Source organism: Haematobia irritans, chromosome 4 (assembly GCF_050003625.1).
Source record: "Haematobia irritans isolate KBUSLIRL chromosome 4, ASM5000362v1, whole genome shotgun sequence".
NCBI classification, from domain to species: Eukaryota; Metazoa; Arthropoda; class Insecta; order Diptera; family Muscidae; genus Haematobia; species Haematobia irritans.
Genome location: NC_134400.1, coordinates 82,342 through 104,877, shown reverse-complemented (window position 1 = coordinate 104,877; position 22,536 = coordinate 82,342). Strand labels below are relative to the sequence as shown.

Below are 22,536 nucleotides of genomic sequence, written 5' to 3'. Positions count from 1 at the left end.
CACCGGACACGGACACAACGCAGCTTTCAAAAACATCTCGTCAGAGTATTTATTTAATGTGGTATCATAATGGAGGGCGTATTTTCTTCAACCATTGCAAATTTTGCTCTAAGGCCCGGTATGCACCTCTAGCGGAATAGCACTTATGGGTTTTAACTAGTCTTGGTCAAAATCGTTCACCGTAGTGATTCGAACTCATCGTTCCTTTTGTACAAAGGCACTAGTTCCTTCAAATCGTTCCTTTTCGTTTCGGCTTTTTATATTTGTCACCATTGTCATAACTAGTCTTGGTCAAAATCGTTCACCGTAGTGATTCGGAATCATCGTTCCTTTTGTACAAATGAAATAGTTCCTTCAAATCGTTCATCGTACCTTTTCGTTTCGGCCTTTTATATTTGTCATCATTGCCATCTACTAAAGACAGACATGTCATTGTTTGTTTACTTTGTGCAACGAAGTTCGTGGTCAAATGAAAGATACGAAAGGTATGGAAAATTGAGTGAATTTACTTAAAAATGTGATATAGTTAGAAAAAAAAAATAAAGAATGAAATGGAGAATTGAAAGTAACTAAATTCAAATTTGAAATGACCGTATCCGTAAAGATTTTTTTGTGTTTTGTGAAGAGCCTGAGATTAAACCAATGATCCTATTAAATAGCAGCATGTCAATCAGTGCTTTAATATACACGCGCCAAAATGAACGAATTAGCAAACAGTCAAATAAAAGTAAAAAAATCAAAATGTGATCCGCGGAACGATAGAGTGTAAATTCAAAATAAAAATAAATGACAAAAGGAACGATGGGAGCGAAAAAGATAGAACTAGTGACAATCGTTCCTTTTAGTGAACCGTTTTTTGGAACTAGTTCGTTCCGGAACGACACAAGACTAGTTTTAACATCAAGTTGAAAACACCCGTAGAAGATATTTACATTTTTGAACTCCACGTCAAATAACTTTCTATTTTTCCCTGCAAACATTTTAGGAATGGTCATACATAAACCAGCTGCAGAGGTGGTAAGTCGATAATATAGCGAAAATTCACAATATGGAAAATTCAAAAATTACATCTATTGGTTGTTGTGTGCGAATCAAAACAAGACAAGAAATGCATGCTTAAAATCAAAGATTATAGATTTGAGGAAGATGGGAGATTGGCTTGCGTCATACCTACCAAATGTTGCATTTACCAGATTAGTTTAATACATGTTTGTAATCTTTTAGTTGTTTTTAGTTTTTAAATGAAAAATGTAATTTTCTTAATGAAACAATGTTAAATTTTAGGCAACAACAAAAAAATTACATTTTCCTTTATGGAAATTTTTTTCGTGCTCTTAATTTCTTTTTATTTGCATTTTAATGCTATGTCAATACTTGTCGTATACGCGTTTAGTTCGAGTATTCGAGTAGCCAATTTCCCATCTTCCTCTTCTATAATCTTTGCTTAAAATAGCTAATTTGGAGTAATATTCAATAACGAAATCTATTGGTTCTTGTGTGGGAATCCAAACGAAACAATTTCGTATTAATGTTTGGTATATAAAAGATATCATCGCATGCAAACCTAATTATATTACAATGCCGACATCTGCTGGCGGTTATTCAGAACTGAACTATGATGTTCACCATACTTGGCAAGTCTAGTTATTGCCAACTTATATCAATGCTGATTATTCAAGACGTTTGTCAAAGAGAATCTAGTTGTCATTGCAAAACTGAAGCATCAGAGGTCTCTGCAACCGCGCTAAATTGAACACATGTATGCTCTGGGAGATTTTTGCCTCATATCTATTTCTAGAAGAAGGCAATGTCTGCATTTGACTGAGAATGCGATATATCAGCAATTTTCCAATTTTCTCAATTTTAGCGTATTACTTTAAACACGTTTGAAAGCGTGTTAATTATGTGCATTTCTATATTGGTTGTGTGTATAGGAAGTGAAAATCTTTGCCATTGTATTTTCATTCTCTCTGGTTGAACTGAAATTGGAGTTGCCAACGTATTACAAATAGATATTACAATGCCGACATCTGCTGGTGGTTGTTCAGAACTGATATATGAATCATCGATGCTTTGGGAGATTTTTGCCTCATATCTATTTCTAGAAGAGGGCAATGTCTGCATTTGGCTGAGAATGCGATTTTCAACAATTTTCCAACTTTCTCAATTTTGGCGTAATACTTTAAACACGGTTGAAAGCTTGTTAAATATATGCATTTCTCCATTTGTATTTATAGGGAGTGAAAACCTTTGCCACCACTATGTACCCTAAAATGGTTAATGACATCTGCTGACGAGTATTTACAACATAAATATTTTTGTTGTTCAGTACTTGGCTAGTCTAGTTATTGCCAACTTATTTCAAATCTCATGGTTTGCCTAGGCACTACATTTAAATTCTTTATAGCCAACCCCAGGGCGCATTTATTTATCATTAGAGCTTTTACAACCAACAGCATTTATGAAGTTTATATCAAGTTCGAATCGAAAATTCGAAGTTTGCAAACTCCGTTCAAGTTTAATTTATCAATAGAGCTTTTTACAACCAACAGCATTTTATAAAGTTTGCATCAAGTTCGAATCGAAAAGTCGAACTTGGAAAGCTCCGTTATAAAGAAAATATATTAAAATATTTAAATAGCTAATACCAAGTTTTAACAAAAGAATTAAAAAAATATATAATGAAAAAAAAAAAAAAAAAAACAAAATAAATAATTATTATTATTATAAAAATAAATTGTCGGAGACGGGAGTTGAACCTGCGTTCTTCAAGTTCTTGATTGCCATTAATAGTTAAATCAAACATTCCTGGTTATAAATGTGTAACCTTGTTGTCGTTTTGACTTCGCATGGTGTACTCATATCGTTGTCAGAAGGACATACAAAAAATAAAATATTTAAAGAGCTAATACAAAGCTTGAACAAAAAATTAAAAAAAAAAATAAAAATGAAAAAAAAAAAAATAATAATAATTGTAAAAAGAGTGTCCGAAACGGGAGTCGAACCTGCGTTCTTCAAATTCTTGATTGCCATTAATAGTTGAATCAAACACTACTGGTTATATAATTTGTAACTCTTGTTGCCGTTGTGAGACTGACCAGCGTTGCCACTACGAAATTTTATTTTGGACCAAAGTTTTTCCAAAATCGGACTAAAATTCCCTCCAGTGGACCAAATTTCCAATTGTGAAGAAACATGCTTTAAAAAATTTAAAAAAAGTATAGTAAATCAGAAAGGACTGATATATTTTAGTGGTTGACATCAAAACATCGATTTTTCAACTTTTTTTAAATTTGGAAAAATTGACTTTTTGAAAAAGTCGAATTTTAAAGTCAATTTTAGTTGACATCAACGCGAATTTTCATTCGATTTTCTGTGATTGAAATGAAAAAAAGCATTCACGGCTCCAAGATTTTGTCTTTACGCTAATGATTTTGGTATTGATTCCGAGCTACACACAAAAAAAGTGAACTCTCTATTTCACTAAAGCCAATTTAACTTTATTTTAGTTCATGGAATTATTATATTTGGAGGAAGTTTCCTTTACTCTAATAATTTTTTGCGAACATTAAATTACCCAAAAAACAGGACAAAATTATACACAAGTTAAGCATTAAGATTTACTAAATTCGTATTTCTCACAACATAGTTCATTATTTATTTTTATTTCTTTAAATTTGTACATTTTACTACAAATGCGTCCACCATGAACTTCCTATGTCGCTAAAGACATTCTTGCATTTTTTAAATCCAATTTTTTCCTTCAAACTACAAAATTTTCTTTAACAAATGAAAAAAATAATTATGTCTAATAAATTTTCTTGAATTTGTCGAAAAATATTTACTTATTTTTGTGATGTTGGCGTGATGCCAGCGTTTGTAATACTGTTTAGTTAAAATTTTCTAAAATCAACCAAAAGTTTTCTTCCTGGTGGGTTCACTGTTTTTTCAGAAGCAGAGAATTGAAGTGAGGACACATTTACGTCACAATTCGCTTTTACTACAAGTGAAAATTATTTTATGTTTCAAGTAAAAAACGACTTTAGAATAATGTGTTAAAAAACATATCCAATTTTTAACGCTTTTAGTTTTACAGTCAAACTGCAAAACGTCAACAATATTAAATACGATTTCATTAATTTTGAAGATTTTTTCAGATCCGATCCGATCGGACCAAAACGGCAACGCTGAGACTGGCATCATTTCTTCTTCGAGCGAATTCCAAACTCAGACTTGACTTAGGCCATAAATTATGATGTCTGCTTTAAGTAAACAGCAACTTAAAAGTAGTCATAAATGTAGTTTTTTATGTATGTTTAAAAATATGAAATAAAAAATAGATTGTCCAAGACGGGAATCGAACCTGCGTTCTTACACTGAAAAAATATTGTCGTGAGGTCAAAGATTTCCTGTCTTTAAAATCCGAACGCAAATTTTACTTAGCATAGAAGTCGCATTTCTCTAATATAAAGTTTTTTTCCTTGTCCAAAAGTCGATAAACTTTTCAATAAAGTCGTATTGTCCTTATAATTAAGTGATTTGACTTAAAAATGGGTTTCATAATATGAAAGAAAAAATGTTTGGGCTAAGGTCAACTTGACTTTAACAATTCAGGAAAATTCTTTAAATTTAATGAAATTGTCTTTAAATTTGTTGTCTTTTTGCATCTTGACTACAAAGCAAAAAATCGTTTAACAATAGGACATGTTTTTCAACACTTTATTTTGAAGACGTGTTTTACTTGAAACATAGCACAATTTCTACTGGAAGTCGAGTCTTAATTTGGAAAGTAAAGTTGTCGTTAACTCGTTTTTAAAGGACTTTGATAGCATATGAAGAAAAAAAGCTGAGAAAACGAAAAATTAAAATTTGCCTCCTAGAAGCAAGTACACAAAACCCCAATTTAAAAGAGAAGTTTGTCTTAAAAGTATCCTTACTTGTATTTTCCGCTTCTTTGGTCCGGAATCAATACCAAAATTGTTAAAGACAAAATTTTTAGAATGCTTTTTTCGGTGTACAGTTTTTGATAGCCGTTAAATCAAACACTCCTGATTATAAATTTTTAAAGCTGGTTATCGTTTTGACAATGCATGGTGTCTATTTATCGTTGCCAGACTGAAAATGATTCATCTGCGATTGATTTTTTGTTTTGTCATGAATGCAGTTTCGTATTTTTTGAAATTACAAAAAATTAAAAAGATTTTAATATTATTGGAGCATTATCACCAATTTGTTAAAACCAAATTGATCTCAGTTTAACTAAGTTTCCTTTATCTAAGAATATCGATTTTATAGTCCAATTGCTCAACTTAAAGGACAAAACGCCTTCAACGAAGAATTTAAAGACATTGAAGTGATAATTCGTTATATCAGTAAATGTGTCTTCTATGCCACACAAAAATAGCATTCGTATAACTCTAAAGCAGAGAATGAAGCCGATCCATTTTTGTCGGCGGCGGCTGACACTAAATATTTGCCTCCGGCGGCGGCGGCTTGACGGCTAAGCCGATAAAAAATTATCTATTCGGCGGCGCAAAATTATCTATTATAAAATCAATATGAAGTTTTCCGAATTGTAATGAGATTAGTTGTACAACCAATCCTACAATCAAATTAACATTTCATTCAAATTTTTTGAGCTAAATTTTTGTAAAACTATTATAGCAACTTGATAATAATTCATTGAAGGTGGAAAGTTCAAAATTTTGGCAAAAACTATAACATATATTATTAATTTTTTCTGATATAAATCAATATTATAGATTAATTGGCGGCTAAATATGAGTTGAGATGAGTCGACATATTCTGCGGCGGCGTCGACTGCTAAAAACGGGTCGGCGACGGCCAAAATCGGCGGCGCGACTCGGCGGCTTCATTCTCTGCTCTAAAGTCAAAATCGACTTGAGGCAAATAAATCTATTCCTTAAAATAAATCGCAATTTTAAAACATGTTCGGAAGACCTTTCTTTTTTCCAAATTTCATAAAGTTTGTGGAGAAATTGGCTATAGTCCTTTTATGCAAAGATGAGTATACTTAAAAAAAGCTTGCTTGGATCCAAAGATTTTGACCTTCCCCTAAGAATTTTGGTACTGATTCCGAGCCAAAAGGTGAGTTCTAAGCTCAAGTTAGTTTAGGATGCGTATATAATCAATTCACGTACAAACAATACCTTACTTGTATGCTCTGCTTCTTTGGCTCGGAATCAATACGAAAATTTTTAAAGTAAAGACAAAATCTTTGGAACCGGGCATGCTTTTTTTTCAGTGTAGATATAACATCAATTATACTACAAACATCAACATCAATTATAGTACAAATTTACGAGTAAATCGGAGTGAAACTTTGGGCTCTAAGCCTTGGAAAATAAAGTTGTCGTTACTCGTTTTTAAAGGTCTTTGATAGCATATGAAGACAAAAAAGCTGAAAAAACGAAAGATTTAAATTTGCTTCCTAGAAGCAAATACGCAAAACCCAAATTTGAAAGAGAATTGTATCTTAAAAGTATCCTTACTTGTATTCTCTGATTCTTTGGCTCGGAATCAATACGAAAATTTTTAAAGTAAAGACAAAATCTTTGGGCTCTAAGCCTTGGAAAATAAAGTTGTCGTTACTCGTTTTTAAAGGTCTTTGATAGCATATGAAGACAAAAAAGCTGAAAAAACGAAAGATTTAAATTTGCTTCCTAGAAGCAAATACGCAAAACCCAAATTTAAAAGAGAATTGTATCTTAAAAGTATCCTTACTTGTATTCTCTGATTCTTTGGCTCGGAATCAATACGAAAATTTTTAAAGTAAAGACAAAATCTTTGGAACCGGGCATACTTTTTTTCATTGTAGATATAACATCAATTATACTACAAACATCAACATCAATTATAGTACAAATTTACGAGTAAATCGGAGTGAAACTTTGGGCTCTAAGCCTACACTTAGAAAAATGGAACCGCTGCTTTGAGTTAGAATGAATTAATTTTGAAGAAAGTTGAAATTCTTATAGCGCTAAAGATATTTGTATTTGTACAAAGTAGGAAGAATGAATTCTATTATTAGTTACCGTTATCCTATATTTATGTACCACTATACTACAGAATAAAAAACTGATCTGAACTTTTTCATTGATGTGGATAAATCTTATACTTTTAAAATACATGTTTTATTAATATATTAAATATATTTATTAAGAATCAACACTATAGTTTATTAATACACTATTTCCGATTTCCATGTGATGTTATATTTTCTTAACTGTAAAACGTAATTTACTATACCGACTATTATATAATTTTTATAAATCGATAGATTCCATGAAGCTCCGTATACCGTAACAACATGATTCCAACAGTTCACTTTTTTTTGGTGTGCTTTGTTATCAGTGAATAAAAAGTTCTTATATCCCGAGAAGATTAAATTTAAAATTCCATACCTTGTTCTAGTTAATTAACTATTTCTAACTACTTTCTGTTTAGGATTTTTTTCCTGAAACAAGTACATTTTTTATTTTAGACAGAAATTTAACTTAGGGAGAAAAATGGCTAAACTAAATTCATGAATATTTTTCTCCTTAAGTTGCGAAGACACTTTTTTCTGGGTGTATATGAGCGCATACGGGGCAATAGATATACATGGGAGCTTTATCAAAATCTCATCCGAATTACACAAAATTGAAAACGAAAGGTGAGTTTTGTGACATATTTGGCCAAGTCGGAGGTACATATCTGTGCAAACTGTATTACCACCAATTTCAACCAAAGTTGCAAAGCTTAACAATAAATTTGAACAAATAACGACGAAAATCCTTAGATCCAATTCATCTCTTCCCTGAGTGATCGCTCCTTTTGGCACCAAAATACACTAAATAGTTCTCCCCAGCGATTATCTTATGGGTGATATTATTTTTTAGTAAGATTTTTTCCATACGCATCATCGTTCATATGTAAAATATTGATTTTTGACAGCGATTCTAGAGATGCCTTTTGACAAATCGATAAAGAATTTCATCGGAATATTAGTTGATGTTCCCATAGCAATTGCGGCAGTAATTGCATACGAATGAATTTCGGCCATCTATTCATTATGGAGACCAAATGGGCATTAAACGAGTTTTGTGCTTACTTTGTGTTTCATAAAGCCTGAAATATGGTCTTATTTTCCAACAATAAATTTGGGCATTAGCTAAATGGCTTTGCTCGGCGAGTTGTGTGCCCTCACCAAAGGATTCTATTTGCTATGTGGCTGGTCTCCGAAAATGCTATGATACATTATGTGGTAGAAGTGTTTGTACGAAACGTCCATGCCTTCCTGCAACAATCGCCATGTTCAAATGAAATCACACTTAGAGAAGATAAGAATACTGAATCCTGCAAATCCACCTACCATATCCATAAATATGGAAAAATCAACTGAATGTTTGTGTAATTTTCGATCAACGAATAGATACCAACTATGAATATCGTAATTTTAATAGCACAGCAAGCAGTGTTTCCGATGCAATGCATTAATGGATAAGATGCACTGAAAAAACAGTGAACCCACCAGGAAAGAAAATTTTAGTTAATTTTAGAAAAAATAAATTAATTTTAGAAATTTTTAACTAAACTGTATTAGAAACGCAGATGTCACGCAGATTTCACAAAACTAAGTAACTATTTTTCGACAAATTCAAGAAAATTTATTTGACGTTATTAATATTTTTTTAATTGTTAAAGGAAATTTCGAAGTTTGAAGGAAAAAAATGGAATTCAAAATTTCAAAAATGTCTTTAGTGCCTTACGAAGTTCAAGATGGGCGCATTATTGGTAAACATTATAAATTTTAAGAAACTCTGAACTATTTTGTGGGAGACACGAATTTAATCTTTATGCTTCATTTATTTGTAACTTTTTCCTCTGTTTTAGTTAATATATCTAACTTACACAAAAATTATTAAAGTCATGGAAACTTTCTTAAAATCTAATAATTCCATGAACTAAAATATAATTAAATCAGCTTTAGTGAAATATAGGGTTCACTTTTTTTGAGTGTGTGTGCCGCATTTCGATTTTTTTAATTTTTCCAATAGGTGAATAATCAATTTCTACGAAATTAAAATGCATTACTGTGCATCGGCAAAAAATAACGAAAACAAGGTATCTAATGTACAAACTATTTTTTTCCGTTTTAAGTGATCTATTCTATATCCTACAAGTGTACCTTGCACTATTCTTCGAAATCGAATTGGCATTACACAAAAATTAATCAGTATGTCAGTTGGTAGGAAAATGTACAGACAAAGGATACGTTACGTATTTATATATAGCCCTCCTATATGAACTCTGGAGCCTCTTGAAGGAGCAAATTTCATAAGATTCAGTTGAAATTTCGTATGTTGTTTTAGTATATGGACACTAACAACCGTGCAAAAATTAGTCCATATCGGTCCTTAATTATATATAGGCCCCATATAAACCGATCCCCAGATTTGACCTCCGGAGCCCCTTGGAGGAGTAAATTTCATCCGATTCGGATGAACACAATATTTTTCAACACATTAACAATGGTGTTCAAAACATGTTATACTAGTTTTTGAACATTATATGCCTGCATTAAAAAACTTTGCGCTAACAATTTGAGTCGCAAACATATATTTTTTACACCGAAACATATGTACAACAGTATTTTTTGTCAGTGTATCGGCAACATTTCTCTGGGTGTATTAAAGTGCACTTTTTTTGATCATTGTTTAATTATTCACATATGTCAGGTTATCATAACCAAAATCCCATACGAAATGGAGCAACTACGTACTTGCTACTTTACGAAACACTTGATTAATTGATGACTAGTGAGCCATCAACAAGTTAATGAGCAGAATTGTATAAAATAAAACCTTTGTATTCATTCATAAGCTAGGTGTACAAGATTTAAGGATTTCATTGGAGAAGACTGCAGCTTGTAATAGCTTTTACTGGCGCCGATTGATGAAAAATCCCACAACCCTTAGCAGGATACAAAAGCATAAAAGCAGGAACACATCCGATATATATTAGTAGGAACAAACAATACCAATGCACAATGAGACAAGTTAACTGCTTTAGTGGCTTTGTGTTCGCTATTGGCCAAATTGCCCTGAAATTGAGTGCATGCGCGTACCAAAACATGGGGATTTAAATGGAACGTGTGGGGATGGCTATTGTGGAACAGTGAGAATTCCCAAACAACGACCATTTTCATTTGTTAAGATTTTATTGTAAAGTGGTATTTCCTTTGATTTTATTGTGCGGTTTTTGTTATTTGTCTTGCCAAGCACCCACCGCCACCAGTGAATGTAAGGGAGGCAGTTCAATGCGAGCGTATCAATCCATCCTCTCATGGCCAACAAGTCTCCACTCAACTCAATGGTGGAGACTTTACTCAGGCATGCGCCAGACATTTGGCGGGAACTTAAAGTCCCCATCCATATTTTCATTTACCCGTATCCACTTTAGCCCATACACCTTAGGATGATTATCCATTGGAATTAAAAACATACATAAACTAACACCAGTTAAAATCTCTTGTTCGAAGAGTCAATTTTAGTACGCTATTTCCCATTGGTATAAATGATCAAGCACGTGTTCCATATCCTTCTCCGTCTGATCGATGGGTAATGAAACAATGAACATTCGTTAAAAGAAATATTTCTGATAACAATAACAAAAAAAAGATAACCATTGGTTCGACAAATTTGATTCTCTCGTAATGAAAGATCAATCCACCCTTTGACGTGTCGTTCCTTCACACATTATTTATAAACATTCGGCACAATGAACATACCTATACACACCATTTAAAGCTAACCAAGACTTTTTCGCGGTTCCACCACTACTCCGGCCTCCAAAAATAGAATGGTAACAATTGAGACATCTAACTCTACACGACAGTAACCCAAATGGGGGTGCATTTGTTATGTTGGTTACGTATGTGCTGCTTGCTGTACGATAGTTAGTTCTAACAGTGGCAGTGCTCAGTCTGATACATATTCTGGACGACCGCAAAGTTCAGTTTCTATATTTCAATTGAACGTCCCGCACTAAGCATTCGGCGTTTTTTTGCCGCAATTTGCAAAATTTATATTCACAAAGTCAAAATCGGTTGGAAGGCAAAAAAAGATCAAAGTGCAAATTTTCAAGCCATAAATTACGAAAGAGGATATATTAAAGTGAAGACGATTGGCCTTCAAAACATTTAGTTAATAACAAACTAATATCGTGGATCGAGCTTGAAAGTGGATTACAGTTTTGTGCAATTCGACTGCAATATTTTTATTATCCAAAAAAGTGAGATAAATGCTAGTATTCATTCATTGCATTACGTTCCTATTTTACGAAATGGAAGTGACATTTTTCTACAGTAAAACTGATTCATATGGATGTTTTTGGTTTGCAGATTTGTATTTTCAAATACGAATTACTTTTAAATGAAACTGTTGGCGTCTCGAAAATCTTAATTTTGAGTGATATTAACAAAAAATAAACGTTGTCATGTTTCATATTTCTTACCGAAACTTGACGTAAAAGAGGTCGGTTTAGATTTGGGATTGGTTTAGGGTATCATAAAGTCTAGTCGGTCCAAGTGAAAGTCAAAAGTATATCTGTGGATTTATGACGAAACCCCATAAGTCTAAAAACTCAATTTTACAGGAGAGCGAAAATACACCATTAAGTCGTCACGAAAGCTTCTGTAGAAAACATCTGGAAAATAGTTAATTTATGTGGTAGAACATTTCAATAGCTTATTTTTCTACTTTACCAAATCTTAATAATTCGCGAGTTATGTTTTTTTGCACGATTTTGTATCTCTCAATCTAGGACAGATACCTAAAATCTGTAAACACAGATTCAAAAACTACACGCAAAATAAAATTTTTGAGAAATTGCTCTATCTCGACTTATGAGGTTTTGTCATAAGTCCATACCATATATAATATACCATGGAAAACAGTGCGATAGGCAAATGTATTTCTTTTTAATGTTTTCTGTACTCAGTTCTGTAAGCAAGTTAGTGATTTACATTAAGCGATCTTGATCAATTGCTCCAATTTACTAAATCATTTGAAAAAGACTTCCATGGAGGAAAAAATAGTACAAATAAAAAACTCGTGTAGGTAAAATTGTTATATTTTTAATTGCTTTTATATTCTTTCTTAAGATATTTAATGGTACCAATTTAACTTTTAGTTCATGGAATTATTATGTTTGGAGCAAGTTTCCTTTACTTTAAAATTATTTTTCACACGTTAGTTAAATGAACTAAAAAACGGGAAAAATTATAAAAAAATGAAGCATGAAGATTTACTAAATTCGTACTTCTCACAAAATAGTTCATTATTTCTTTAAATTTGTAAACTTTACTATAAATGCGTCCATTTTCAAACTACAAATTTTTCTTTAACAAGTGAAACAAGAAAATATTTATGGCTAATAAATGTTCTTGAATTTGTCGAAAAATATTTACTTATTTCTATGATATCGGTGTGATGTCAGGCGTTTGTAATACTGTTTAGTTAAAATTTTCTAAAAATAACTAATATTTTCTAAAATTAACTACAATTCTTCTTCCCGGTGGGTTCATTTTTTTTGAGTGTACTTTTGTAGAAATATTATGTTTTCCAAAACTTATCCAAAAAACGGAAAATTCAGTGAAAAACTTCAAAAATTTTCACTTGGTTCGTATGCAGGAGGTCACCGAGTATTACAAATGGGAAAGTGCAGGTCGAGGGGGTGACATTTAAATTCTTAAGCCCCTGACGCCTTTTTTATATTCCAATAAACGACGCTCAAGTTAGGATGCAGAAACAGAAAAAACTATAACATCTGAGATACCCAAAATTTCACATGACGCATTCAGGCCGATTGATCATTTCAACGAATAGAGAATAATTATAACGAAAAACAACATTTGTTATATATTATCATGCACGCAGAGAAGAAACGTGATTGTCATCAAAATAATATGATAGGAGCTATTTTTGCGGCGACCATGTAACATTTTCACTTGCAACCATTGATAAAAAGAATTTTGTTTGAATCAAAAGACAATGGTCACGAATTAAAATGTTATGGTATTCGCCAAAATGTTTTTCTTCCAGTTAAAAGAACTTGGTCAAAACTTAAAATATTCTGATCTTTATGAAAAAAAAACTTTTTTCGTCGTCGAAAAAAGGACGTCACTTGAGAAAGAACACACAAAATTAAATTTATTTATTTTTACTGGAAATCTCAAATGTACAATTTAGTTCAATTTCCACACGAAGTACACGCAAAGAAAAAAACGTTTGGAAAACGTGTACCGAAAACGTTTTTCTTTTGTTCGAGTTATTTGAATTGCTTCGAAAAGTATAGACTTTTATCACCAAAAAAATACGTTTGTTCAAAATTTTTGTTTTTTTTTTTTTTTCGATAAAAAAAGTTATTTTTGAACCAACAACACAGTCCACTTCGTTTATATCAAACACTGTTCTTTTTTGACTTTAGGTTTTTAATAAGACACATTTTACAGTTCATAGTAAAAATTTAATATAGTAGAATGTAATGTTGAACATTTTTTCGGAATCTTCCGACCATATCTGGAATATATGTAAAAACAAACCTTGGTCAAAGCAGGGATCGAACCCACGACCCTTGGCATGCAAGTCGGACGTAGCAACCACTGCTCCACGGTGCCCAACTAAATGTATTTTTCTGGTAAATAAACTTTGTTTAATCGGCTCGTGGGCGCCGCAAGCTATGGAATATATGAAAAAAAAAAAACCTTGGTAGAAGCAGGGATCGAACCCACGACCCTTGGCATGCAAGTCGGACGTAGCAACCACTGCTCCACGGTGCCCAACTAAATGTATTTTTCTGGTAAATAAACTTTGTTTAATCGGCTCGTGGGCGCCGCAAGCTATGCTATATAAATATAACTTATATGGGTAATTATCTATTGATGACAATAACGGCTACATAGCTCAGTGAATAGTGTGTTGGCTTACAACTGTGCCCAACTAAATGTATTTTTCTGGTAAATAAACTTTGTTTAATCGGCTCGTGGGCGCCGCAAGCTATGCTATATAAATATAACTTATATGGGTAATTATCTATTGATGACAATAACGGCTACATAGCTCAGTGAATAGTGTGTTGGCTTACAACTTGCATGGTCCGCGGTTCGATGCGAAAAAAATTTTAAATTTATAAAATCGTATAATTTCTTCTACATTGTTTGTATTACAGAAAAAGGTGCTAAGAACTAAAAAACTTCGTGGAAGTGAGAAAGATGTGAGGGAAAATGCAATTAGCCAGAAAAAAATTTTTTTGAGTTAGTCTTTATGAAATTGTTTTTACATCCTGGAAAAGAATAAACGTTTATCACAAGAAGTATATACTTTTCTTCCAAATACACTTCCTTTCAACGAAAAGCAAAAAAGAAACGGACTTTGTTTGTCTAAAATTTCGTTTTGGAGGAAAGAATTATTTTTTTGCGTGTATATCTTTCTTCCTATAAAACACTTTACCTTCTCTACTTTGCAAGTCTTACCCTTACTCCCATGAGTATAATTTTTGTTGAATTATTACATATTCGTAGTATTAAATTTTTTAAAGAAAGATTAACTTTTTGGTAGGAAATGGGAGAAATGTGAAGCTGTTATGTATAATTATTTAATGAGAATTTTGCTTTGAATAAAGCGTATTTTTTAAGATTGGTTGTACAATCAATCGCATGACCGTTTGGATAACCTCAACTCGCCGGCGCCGTGCACAAACATTTAGACGGAAAACCGGGTTGGCTTCCTTCTTTTTTTGTTCGCTGTCCTGTTACTAGATACTGGAGGATTATTTGGCTACCGAAATATGGTTTTTTTCTTTGATATGGAGGTATGGAAATACATTTCACTGTGTTCAGTGACATTCGTAAAGCTGTAACATTCGGTCTTACTCATTAAATGAATACAATTGATTACATTGTGTATTCTTATTATTTATATATACATATATATTTTGTCGAATTTATTTACTTTGATAAATTCTCGGACAAATGTGCCCAATACCACCATTTGAGTAGGATTGGTATGGGCTGTTGTAAGTTGGCCCCTTCCCACTTTATTTTTAAATTATTTCTATGTATAATCCAGGTCTTACCCAGAGAATGAAGCCAACATATCGCCTAGCCTTCCCTGATTCTACCCTTAATCGATGACATTCCTTCCAATATAAGGTCATTGGAGGGTTCAATTCACAACACTAGATAAAATAGACAAAAGTCATGTCATACGCATTGATTTAAGACGTCTGATGTTGTATTCATAAGCGTAGGAACAAATAAATATAATTGCATAAAGTTCCGCTAAAGACTTTCATGCACAATCGAATTACTTGGGTTGTGGTAGCAGTTGCCGATGGCAATATATAGTTTTATTTCTTAACATTGTCTTCTAAATTGTAGGTTAGTTTCTTTATTATAAGTGAATGTTTGAAGTATGATATTTATGAAATAAAGCTGCGGTTGAACTTATGATTAAAGTTCCTAAATTTATGTTTAGGTTAATAACTAAAGCTTCTTTATTATTTTGTTTAGTCTGATTTTTAGTCAATTTAATTTAAGAAATAGTAATTGATATTAAAACTATTCTTTCATAAATGAATATCTTAATAATACTGCAAAAAAGCGTAGTCAAAAAAGTAGTGAAAATATTCTTTTTGGGCCCGGAAGTGGTGTAAAATTGCGGAGAATGTAATAATGTAATACAAACTTGTCATAGGACGGATGTCCACCATTTCAACAGCCGTTGCATTAAAATTGCATCACTTCTTAAGGTGTGATCCGAATTCATTGTTTTGAATGTGAATTAAAAAACTTTGTGACATTTTCCAAATAAATAATTTTTATAATTTTTTATAATTTGTAATGCATTCTTACGCTTGTCTGAAATTTTTGCCCTCGAATATTTTCAAAAATTATCGATTTTTCTAGAATGGATATATTATTTTTTCGGCAAAATTTGAATAAATTGTACTATTTTATTATCTCTAACTATTTGAAAAAATACCCATACAAATATGAAAAAACGAGTTATAGAAAATTTAATTTAAAAAATTTCCTGTATAGTTAAAATAACTAACTTCTTTGTGAGGACATTTTTGGATGAGCTTTTAAAGTTGTGCCTTTGGAACAACTCCCAATTTTTTTGATGGGAAAAAGTGTGGAATTACTTTTAGTTGCTTTATTATAAGTTATTTTGATGTCTGATTTTTTTATTAATTTTTATAAAATAAAACATTAGTTGGACCTATAACTGCAGTCTATTAACTTTTAGCTAGGGGCCTATAGCCTCCCCTAGGGAAATTGTCTAGCTACGCTAATGGTTGTATTACTTATTAAAAGGATCCGACTGAATATTGAAATATAATAGATTGTTTTTTAATACAGATTTCAAATTTTTATATGAACATTACAAAATATATTTTCAGGCTGTATTCAAATGGTATGTTGAGAATTTCTACAGTGATTGACAATCGTCAGGCTTTGCAAAGACAGAACTTATCGCCGGAACTAAATATGTCAAGTCCGTTAAACCAGTCAAATGCGTTGTCCAAAACCAGTGGCTGTTTCAATTCAATGGTTACGCCAAATCAAACGGCTTCCCACCAGAACAATGCAAGCGGCCACAATGATCACATCAAGAGACCGATGAACGCCTTCATGGTATGGTCCAGGGGGCAGCGACGTAAAATGGCTCAGGACAACCCTAAAATGCACAACTCTGAAATATCGAAACGATTGGGGGCTGAATGGAAATTGCTCACCGAAAGTGAAAAGCGGCCCTTCATTGACGAAGCAAAACGGCTAAGGTAAGGCTTAGATATGTACGTCCCTGTAACGATTTGAAAATAATGTTGATTTTATTTGTCTGAATAGAAATAATATAATATAGAGAATATAATTTATGTTAGATACACATTTATTTTAAATTAAGTTTTTCTTTTACACTCGCATGCTTCATCTAACATTCTGGAAAACTTCCGCCTTCACAAAATCTTTATCGATTTTGTTGTGCCACCACATTTTCCACTTAGTCAACCTTTTTTAATATTTGGTACTATTACTGATAAGTACATTTCAAATCAGTTTCAATATGAAGGCAAGACCGATATTTTGACTTTATGTCTAAAAGGGTCGAAAAGTTTTTTTTTGCATAGATAAGTTGACGAAAATTGCATCAAAATTTTTAAAATATGTGATGACATAAGTGGATACGAGTTCCGACAGTTTAGCCAGGAATTTTGGCGTTTCAAATAAAGGTATTGAATGACTAATAATGCTAAATCTACAACAAATTATTGCATTGCATGTAACTTCTACTCTTTCCTCACTGTGGTTATAAATTAACATTTCGAAATGTTTCGTATGTTCTTTTGCAGTATATTATTGATATACAACCTGCTCAACTTAAAATGGCGCTGCGATATCATATTCCACTCAGGCCTTTCTGATTGCAAATAAAATCAATTGATAACTTATAGATGAGTCTTAACCCTTTCACTACCGAAATAAACCTATAGTTAAATGCTTTAATTTTTCTTCTGGTTTTACTTGTACTAACATCATGTAGAACAAAAATTGTAATTTTTGAGGACCTACCTCAATTACTTCAAGAGTTATATGAGTTTGTTCTGAAAACTTGATTCTTGAATTGTAACTAAATGGCCTGACGAAAATAAGAGCTATTTGGTCTATAATATCTTTTGAAGTGTGACAAAAAATACAAAAAAGAGCCCGAGAAAATATCAACTATAGTTTGAATAAGAATGCCCATTTACTAGAGACATACAGTAGAAATTTCATATTTTTGTTGATTGTTAAAAAATTTTATAAAAATGCATTTTAGTGCTCGCCAATATGGAAAATATTTATAGCTTATTTAGATTAAAGTCTTTACTTTAAAATATTATCGAGAAATAAATAGAAGCTAAGTGGGGAAATAGAGTTTGGTCTCGTTTTCGAATGTCCTTCTAGTTGGACATCGGTAGTGAACTCTTTGATTGCCAGCCTCAAAATGGGGAGTATGAGCGTAATCTTACGTTTGATTGATAGTCGTGCTCGCTGACGAACAATAAATACAGATCGTACACAATGCCACCTATTGTTCTCTTCAATGTTTCTCATAAATAGTTTTTATCGCGTCTCGAATCAATCAATATCTCCAGCAAACAAACGCAAATCAATTGATTACTTTCTTATTGTTAGGGACATTTGAATAATACTTTGGTTTATTTCTATCGAATGTAGACTGAGAACTCATTGATATTTATTGACGATAACAGCTCAGTTCATGGTATATGTCTGACATATATGTACCTACTTCCAAAATGGAGAAAAACTTAATTTCTTACAAAAAATATTTTCGGAAACAGAAGATTATAATAAACGGCAAAAAACTCAATGCTGAAAATACCAAAACGAACAGCCTCACAGCGGTCGATCTTTAACAATTACCTGAAAAAATAGCTTGACCAGCTGACGATAACAGCTCAGTTCATGGTATATGTCTGACATATACCTACACTGAAAAAAGCATACTCGGTTCCAAAGATTTTGTCTTTACTTTAAAAAATTTGGTATTGATTCCGAGCCAAAGGAGCGGAGAATACAAGTAAGGATACGCTTAAGACACAATTCTCTTTTAAATTTAGGTTTTGTGTACTTGCTTCTAGGAAGCAAATTTTAATTATTCGCTTTCTCAGCTTTTTTTCTTCATATTCAAAGTCCTTTAAAAACGAGTTAACGGCAACTTTATTTTCCAAATTAGGACTCAACTTCCAGTAGAAATTATGCTATGTTTGAAGTAAAAAACTTCTTTAAAATAAAGTTTTGAAAAACATGTCCTATATTTGAACGATTTTTTGCTTTGTAGTCAAGATGCATAAAGACAACAAATTTAAAGACAATTTCATTAAATTTAAAGAATTTTTCTGAATTATTAAAGTCAAGTTGACCTATATATATAATTAGCCTATAATTTTTTTCTTTCATGTTAAGATACCCATTTTTAAGTCAAATCACTTAATTATAAGGACAATACGACTTCATTGAAAAGTTTATCGACTTTTGGACAAGGAAAATAACTTTATTTTAGAGAAATGCGTCTTCTATGCTAAACAAAATTTGTATTCGTATTTTAAAGACATGAAATCTTTGACCTCACGACAATATTTTTTCAGTGTACTTCCAAAATGGAGAAAAACTTAATTTCTTACAAAAAATATTTTCGGAAACGGAAGATTATAAAAAACGGCAAAAAACTCAATGCTGAAAATACCAAAACGAACAGCCTCGGAGCGGTCGCTCTTTAACAATTACCTGAAAAAATAGCTTGACCAGCTTCAAAGATTTTGTCTTTACACTAATGGTATAAGAGGCAGAGAATTGAAGTAAGCTTCCATTTGGGCACAATTATCTATTATATTTGAGTTTTGAATAATTGATACTGGGACACAAATTTGAATTTATACGTTTTCCCTACTCTTTTCATCATGTGATATCAGAGCTCTTTAAAAACATGTTACTGTCAACTTAAATTTCCCAATTCAGACTCGACTTCAAACCTTTTTTCAGAATTATTAAAGCCAAGTTTACCTTAGTCCAACAAAATTTTCTTTCATGTAAAGATGCTCATTTTTAATGCGAATCACTTAACTGGACAAGAAAAATATATATCAGAGAAATGCCGTTCTATGCGAAGCAGTTTTTAAGGACAATTTGAGGCACAAGAAATAGCACACTGTAGAAATGCCCTTCTATCCTAAGCAGTTTTAAGGACAATTTGAGGGACAAGAAAAACACACTGCAGATAGATAACGAGTTAAAATAATTGCGAGTCACTTGAAGATCAGTCGTATGTTAGTTTCCTGCTCCAACAGTACGCAATCAAAGCATTGGAACTTTTCCATACATTTTTGAGAGATTTTATAAAAATATAGTTGGATTCATACAATAACAATAGGAAAGATTTGAAATTCATGCATTCTAAGCCTTATTGTCATTTTTTAAAAAGCTTACACTAAGAAATAAAATAACTTACACAAAGCGTCATAAGACCTATTTTATCAAATATGATACAATGCGGTATTGTATCATAATGCCGCGAAACCTAACCTCAACAGGTTACAAATAATCGAAAATAATTGTTTAAATATCAATCAAAATAAAGCCTGGTAATACACCACAATGACACTAGGACACCAAATGCAAATAGTTTTTTTATTCAATTCTACTTAGCTCTCTATCTCACAACAATAAACAAATTAAAAAATGCCCAAGTGCTCAAGTTTTCCTCTTGTTGGAAATCCTTTACTATGTCAAAAGGCTTCCGATATTTTTCTTACATTTTTGTTAATTTTATTTCCTTAACCACTTGCAAACGAGCGGAGAAAATTGATTTTGGAATTTCTTTCTGAATAACGGTACATTTATTATATGCTTCTTTCTAGGGCATTACATATGAAAGAGCATCCTGACTACAAATATCGTCCCAGGCGAAAGCCAAAAACCTTAAATAAGTCGCCGGTGCCTGTAGCAAACAGCTCTAATGGCAATAGTAATAGTCAATCTCATCTGGAAACACAAGGAGGTGGAACAAACCCTCTTTCATCACATAATCACCATCAGCGAAGTAGCCATCAAAACAACATGTCTGCATCGACTATAGCCACGCACAAGTATAATTTTGGATCGCCTTTAGAGATTACTCTTAACATGCCTCCAAGGCTGTCAGGTGCTTTCCCCGCAGCACTTGCGCATTACCCCCTGGATCCCACGATAGCACTCGATCTGCAGGCACGCCTCCAAGCCATGTATGCCGGTAGTTTATACCATCCTTGGCGTTATTTCGGATGTACGCCACTGATAAGTCCCGAAACTCCGCCCTCTCCGCCCAGCAGTAACAGTACCGGTGTTTCCTCCTACACATGTATCAAATCTGCAAAATCTTCCCCGACTTTAACAATTGGTCCAGCGCAGGCTCCGGCAAATATCATTTGACCAACTCCGTTACGTTTTGGAGCCGCAGAACCTGCCGTCTAATTAAATGTTTCGCTCACCTTATGTAGGAATCCATATTCTACGTCTGTACGGTTGAGTATTAAAACAATCCTTTGGGATGAACTTACTCTAACCCCTAATGTTCTGATAGATAGTTACAAGGAAATGCACATGGCATACTAAAATGTATCGGCAACATGGGGCTAATCATAGCATAGACTAATATTAGACCGTGGTACGGTTATTAACTTTGAAATTGCATTTAGGCCACCTCAAGAATTAATTCATTTCGTCAAATGACCTACATCGCACTTATTCCTCGATATTTCTATATAATTTCATACATACGCATACGTTCGCATATACTAAGTATTTCGTTTCTTCCATAAAGCCATGTAGAACATGTGAAAGCACTCTAGCAGATAGAAAAGGACAATGTACTGTAGTGACTAGACCAGATCCTCAAACGTATGGAGGCCCGACTAAAATGTACAAAAACAGGAGTGTGTATTATTCTTAAATTTCATCATTAATTACATGTATTAATTGTGTTTTTAATATAGCAACAAAAACACGACATAAAACAGACTTTCGACAAGAACAGAACCAATTCGAAGCGGTATAAAATATATAAGCGGAAATGGACCGTTTTACACCAATACATACAAATGTTATATTTAGTAGTGCAGTTAACTCCAAAACCTTCCTATCTTCCTAAATTTCATATTTCTATTAAATTAATTTATGGCTGAGAGCTTATCAGTAGCTTTCATGTTGCAGTAATTTCTTCGTTACCATATTTAATTGTTTTCATAAAGTGTATAAAAGTACTAAAATGCTTTCTAATAGTTCTTTAAAAATTTTGTATATTTTTGTGTAAATAAGATAAATACCCCCTTGAATAAAAGATGGTGCTAAAATCCATATCAAATTCACTCAAACTTTAAATATTTTCGTAGGCCCAAAGAATTCTTGTAATTATTGAAGTTATTTCTTAACCGACTCTGAGCAATATTCAAGCTGTAGCTGCACACAAAGAATGAATGTGATCGCCTCAAACATGTTTCAAGAGCATAATATTATGTTTGAAGCGGCAACATGGACATGCTTACTGAAATCAGATAAATACTTTCCTATTCTGATATTTATTTTACTTCTACATATTTTTGAATAAGAAATATTTTCACAATATAGTAATTTGAATTGGTAAAACTTCCTCTCAGCTTTCCTGTAATATTAAGTGTGGAAAGCATAGATTTAATTAGAAACAATATGCATATTAAGCTTTATTTCAGTGCGGTAACAAATATTGACCGCAATTTGTAATAAATAACTGGCCATTTACCAATAATATTATCAATATTTAAACAAGGATTTTGGAGATTTTGATACCTCTTATCATTTAAACCATAACGAAATTGTTACACCGCTAATAGCAAGAGTTATAGAATGCTTTTTATATTGGTTTACATTAACAAAATTTACAAAATATCATTAAC

General features: G+C 32.4%; 1 protein-coding gene across 3 annotated transcripts; it reads left to right on the top strand.

The window, feature by feature from the left end:
• Positions 1-90: 90 nt before the first annotated feature.
• Sox21a lies at positions 91-21,242 on the top strand. Of its 3 annotated transcripts, XM_075306809.1 has the most exons (4): positions 91-485; positions 986-1,017; positions 16,468-16,848; positions 20,488-21,242. In XM_075306809.1, exons 3-4 carry the CDS (start codon positions 16,484-16,486, stop codon positions 21,035-21,037), a joined length of 915 nt encoding a protein of 304 aa, XP_075162924.1. In that variant the 5' UTR covers positions 91-485; positions 986-1,017; positions 16,468-16,483; the 3' UTR covers positions 21,038-21,242. The 3 variants fall into 3 exon arrangements, with proteins under 3 accessions (XP_075162924.1, XP_075162922.1, XP_075162923.1); XM_075306807.1 differs by lacking the exon at positions 91-485 and having other exon boundaries at positions 539-1,017; XM_075306808.1 differs by lacking the exons at positions 91-485; positions 986-1,017 and adding an exon at positions 10,990-11,295.
• Positions 21,243-22,536: the final 1,294 nt, after the last annotated feature.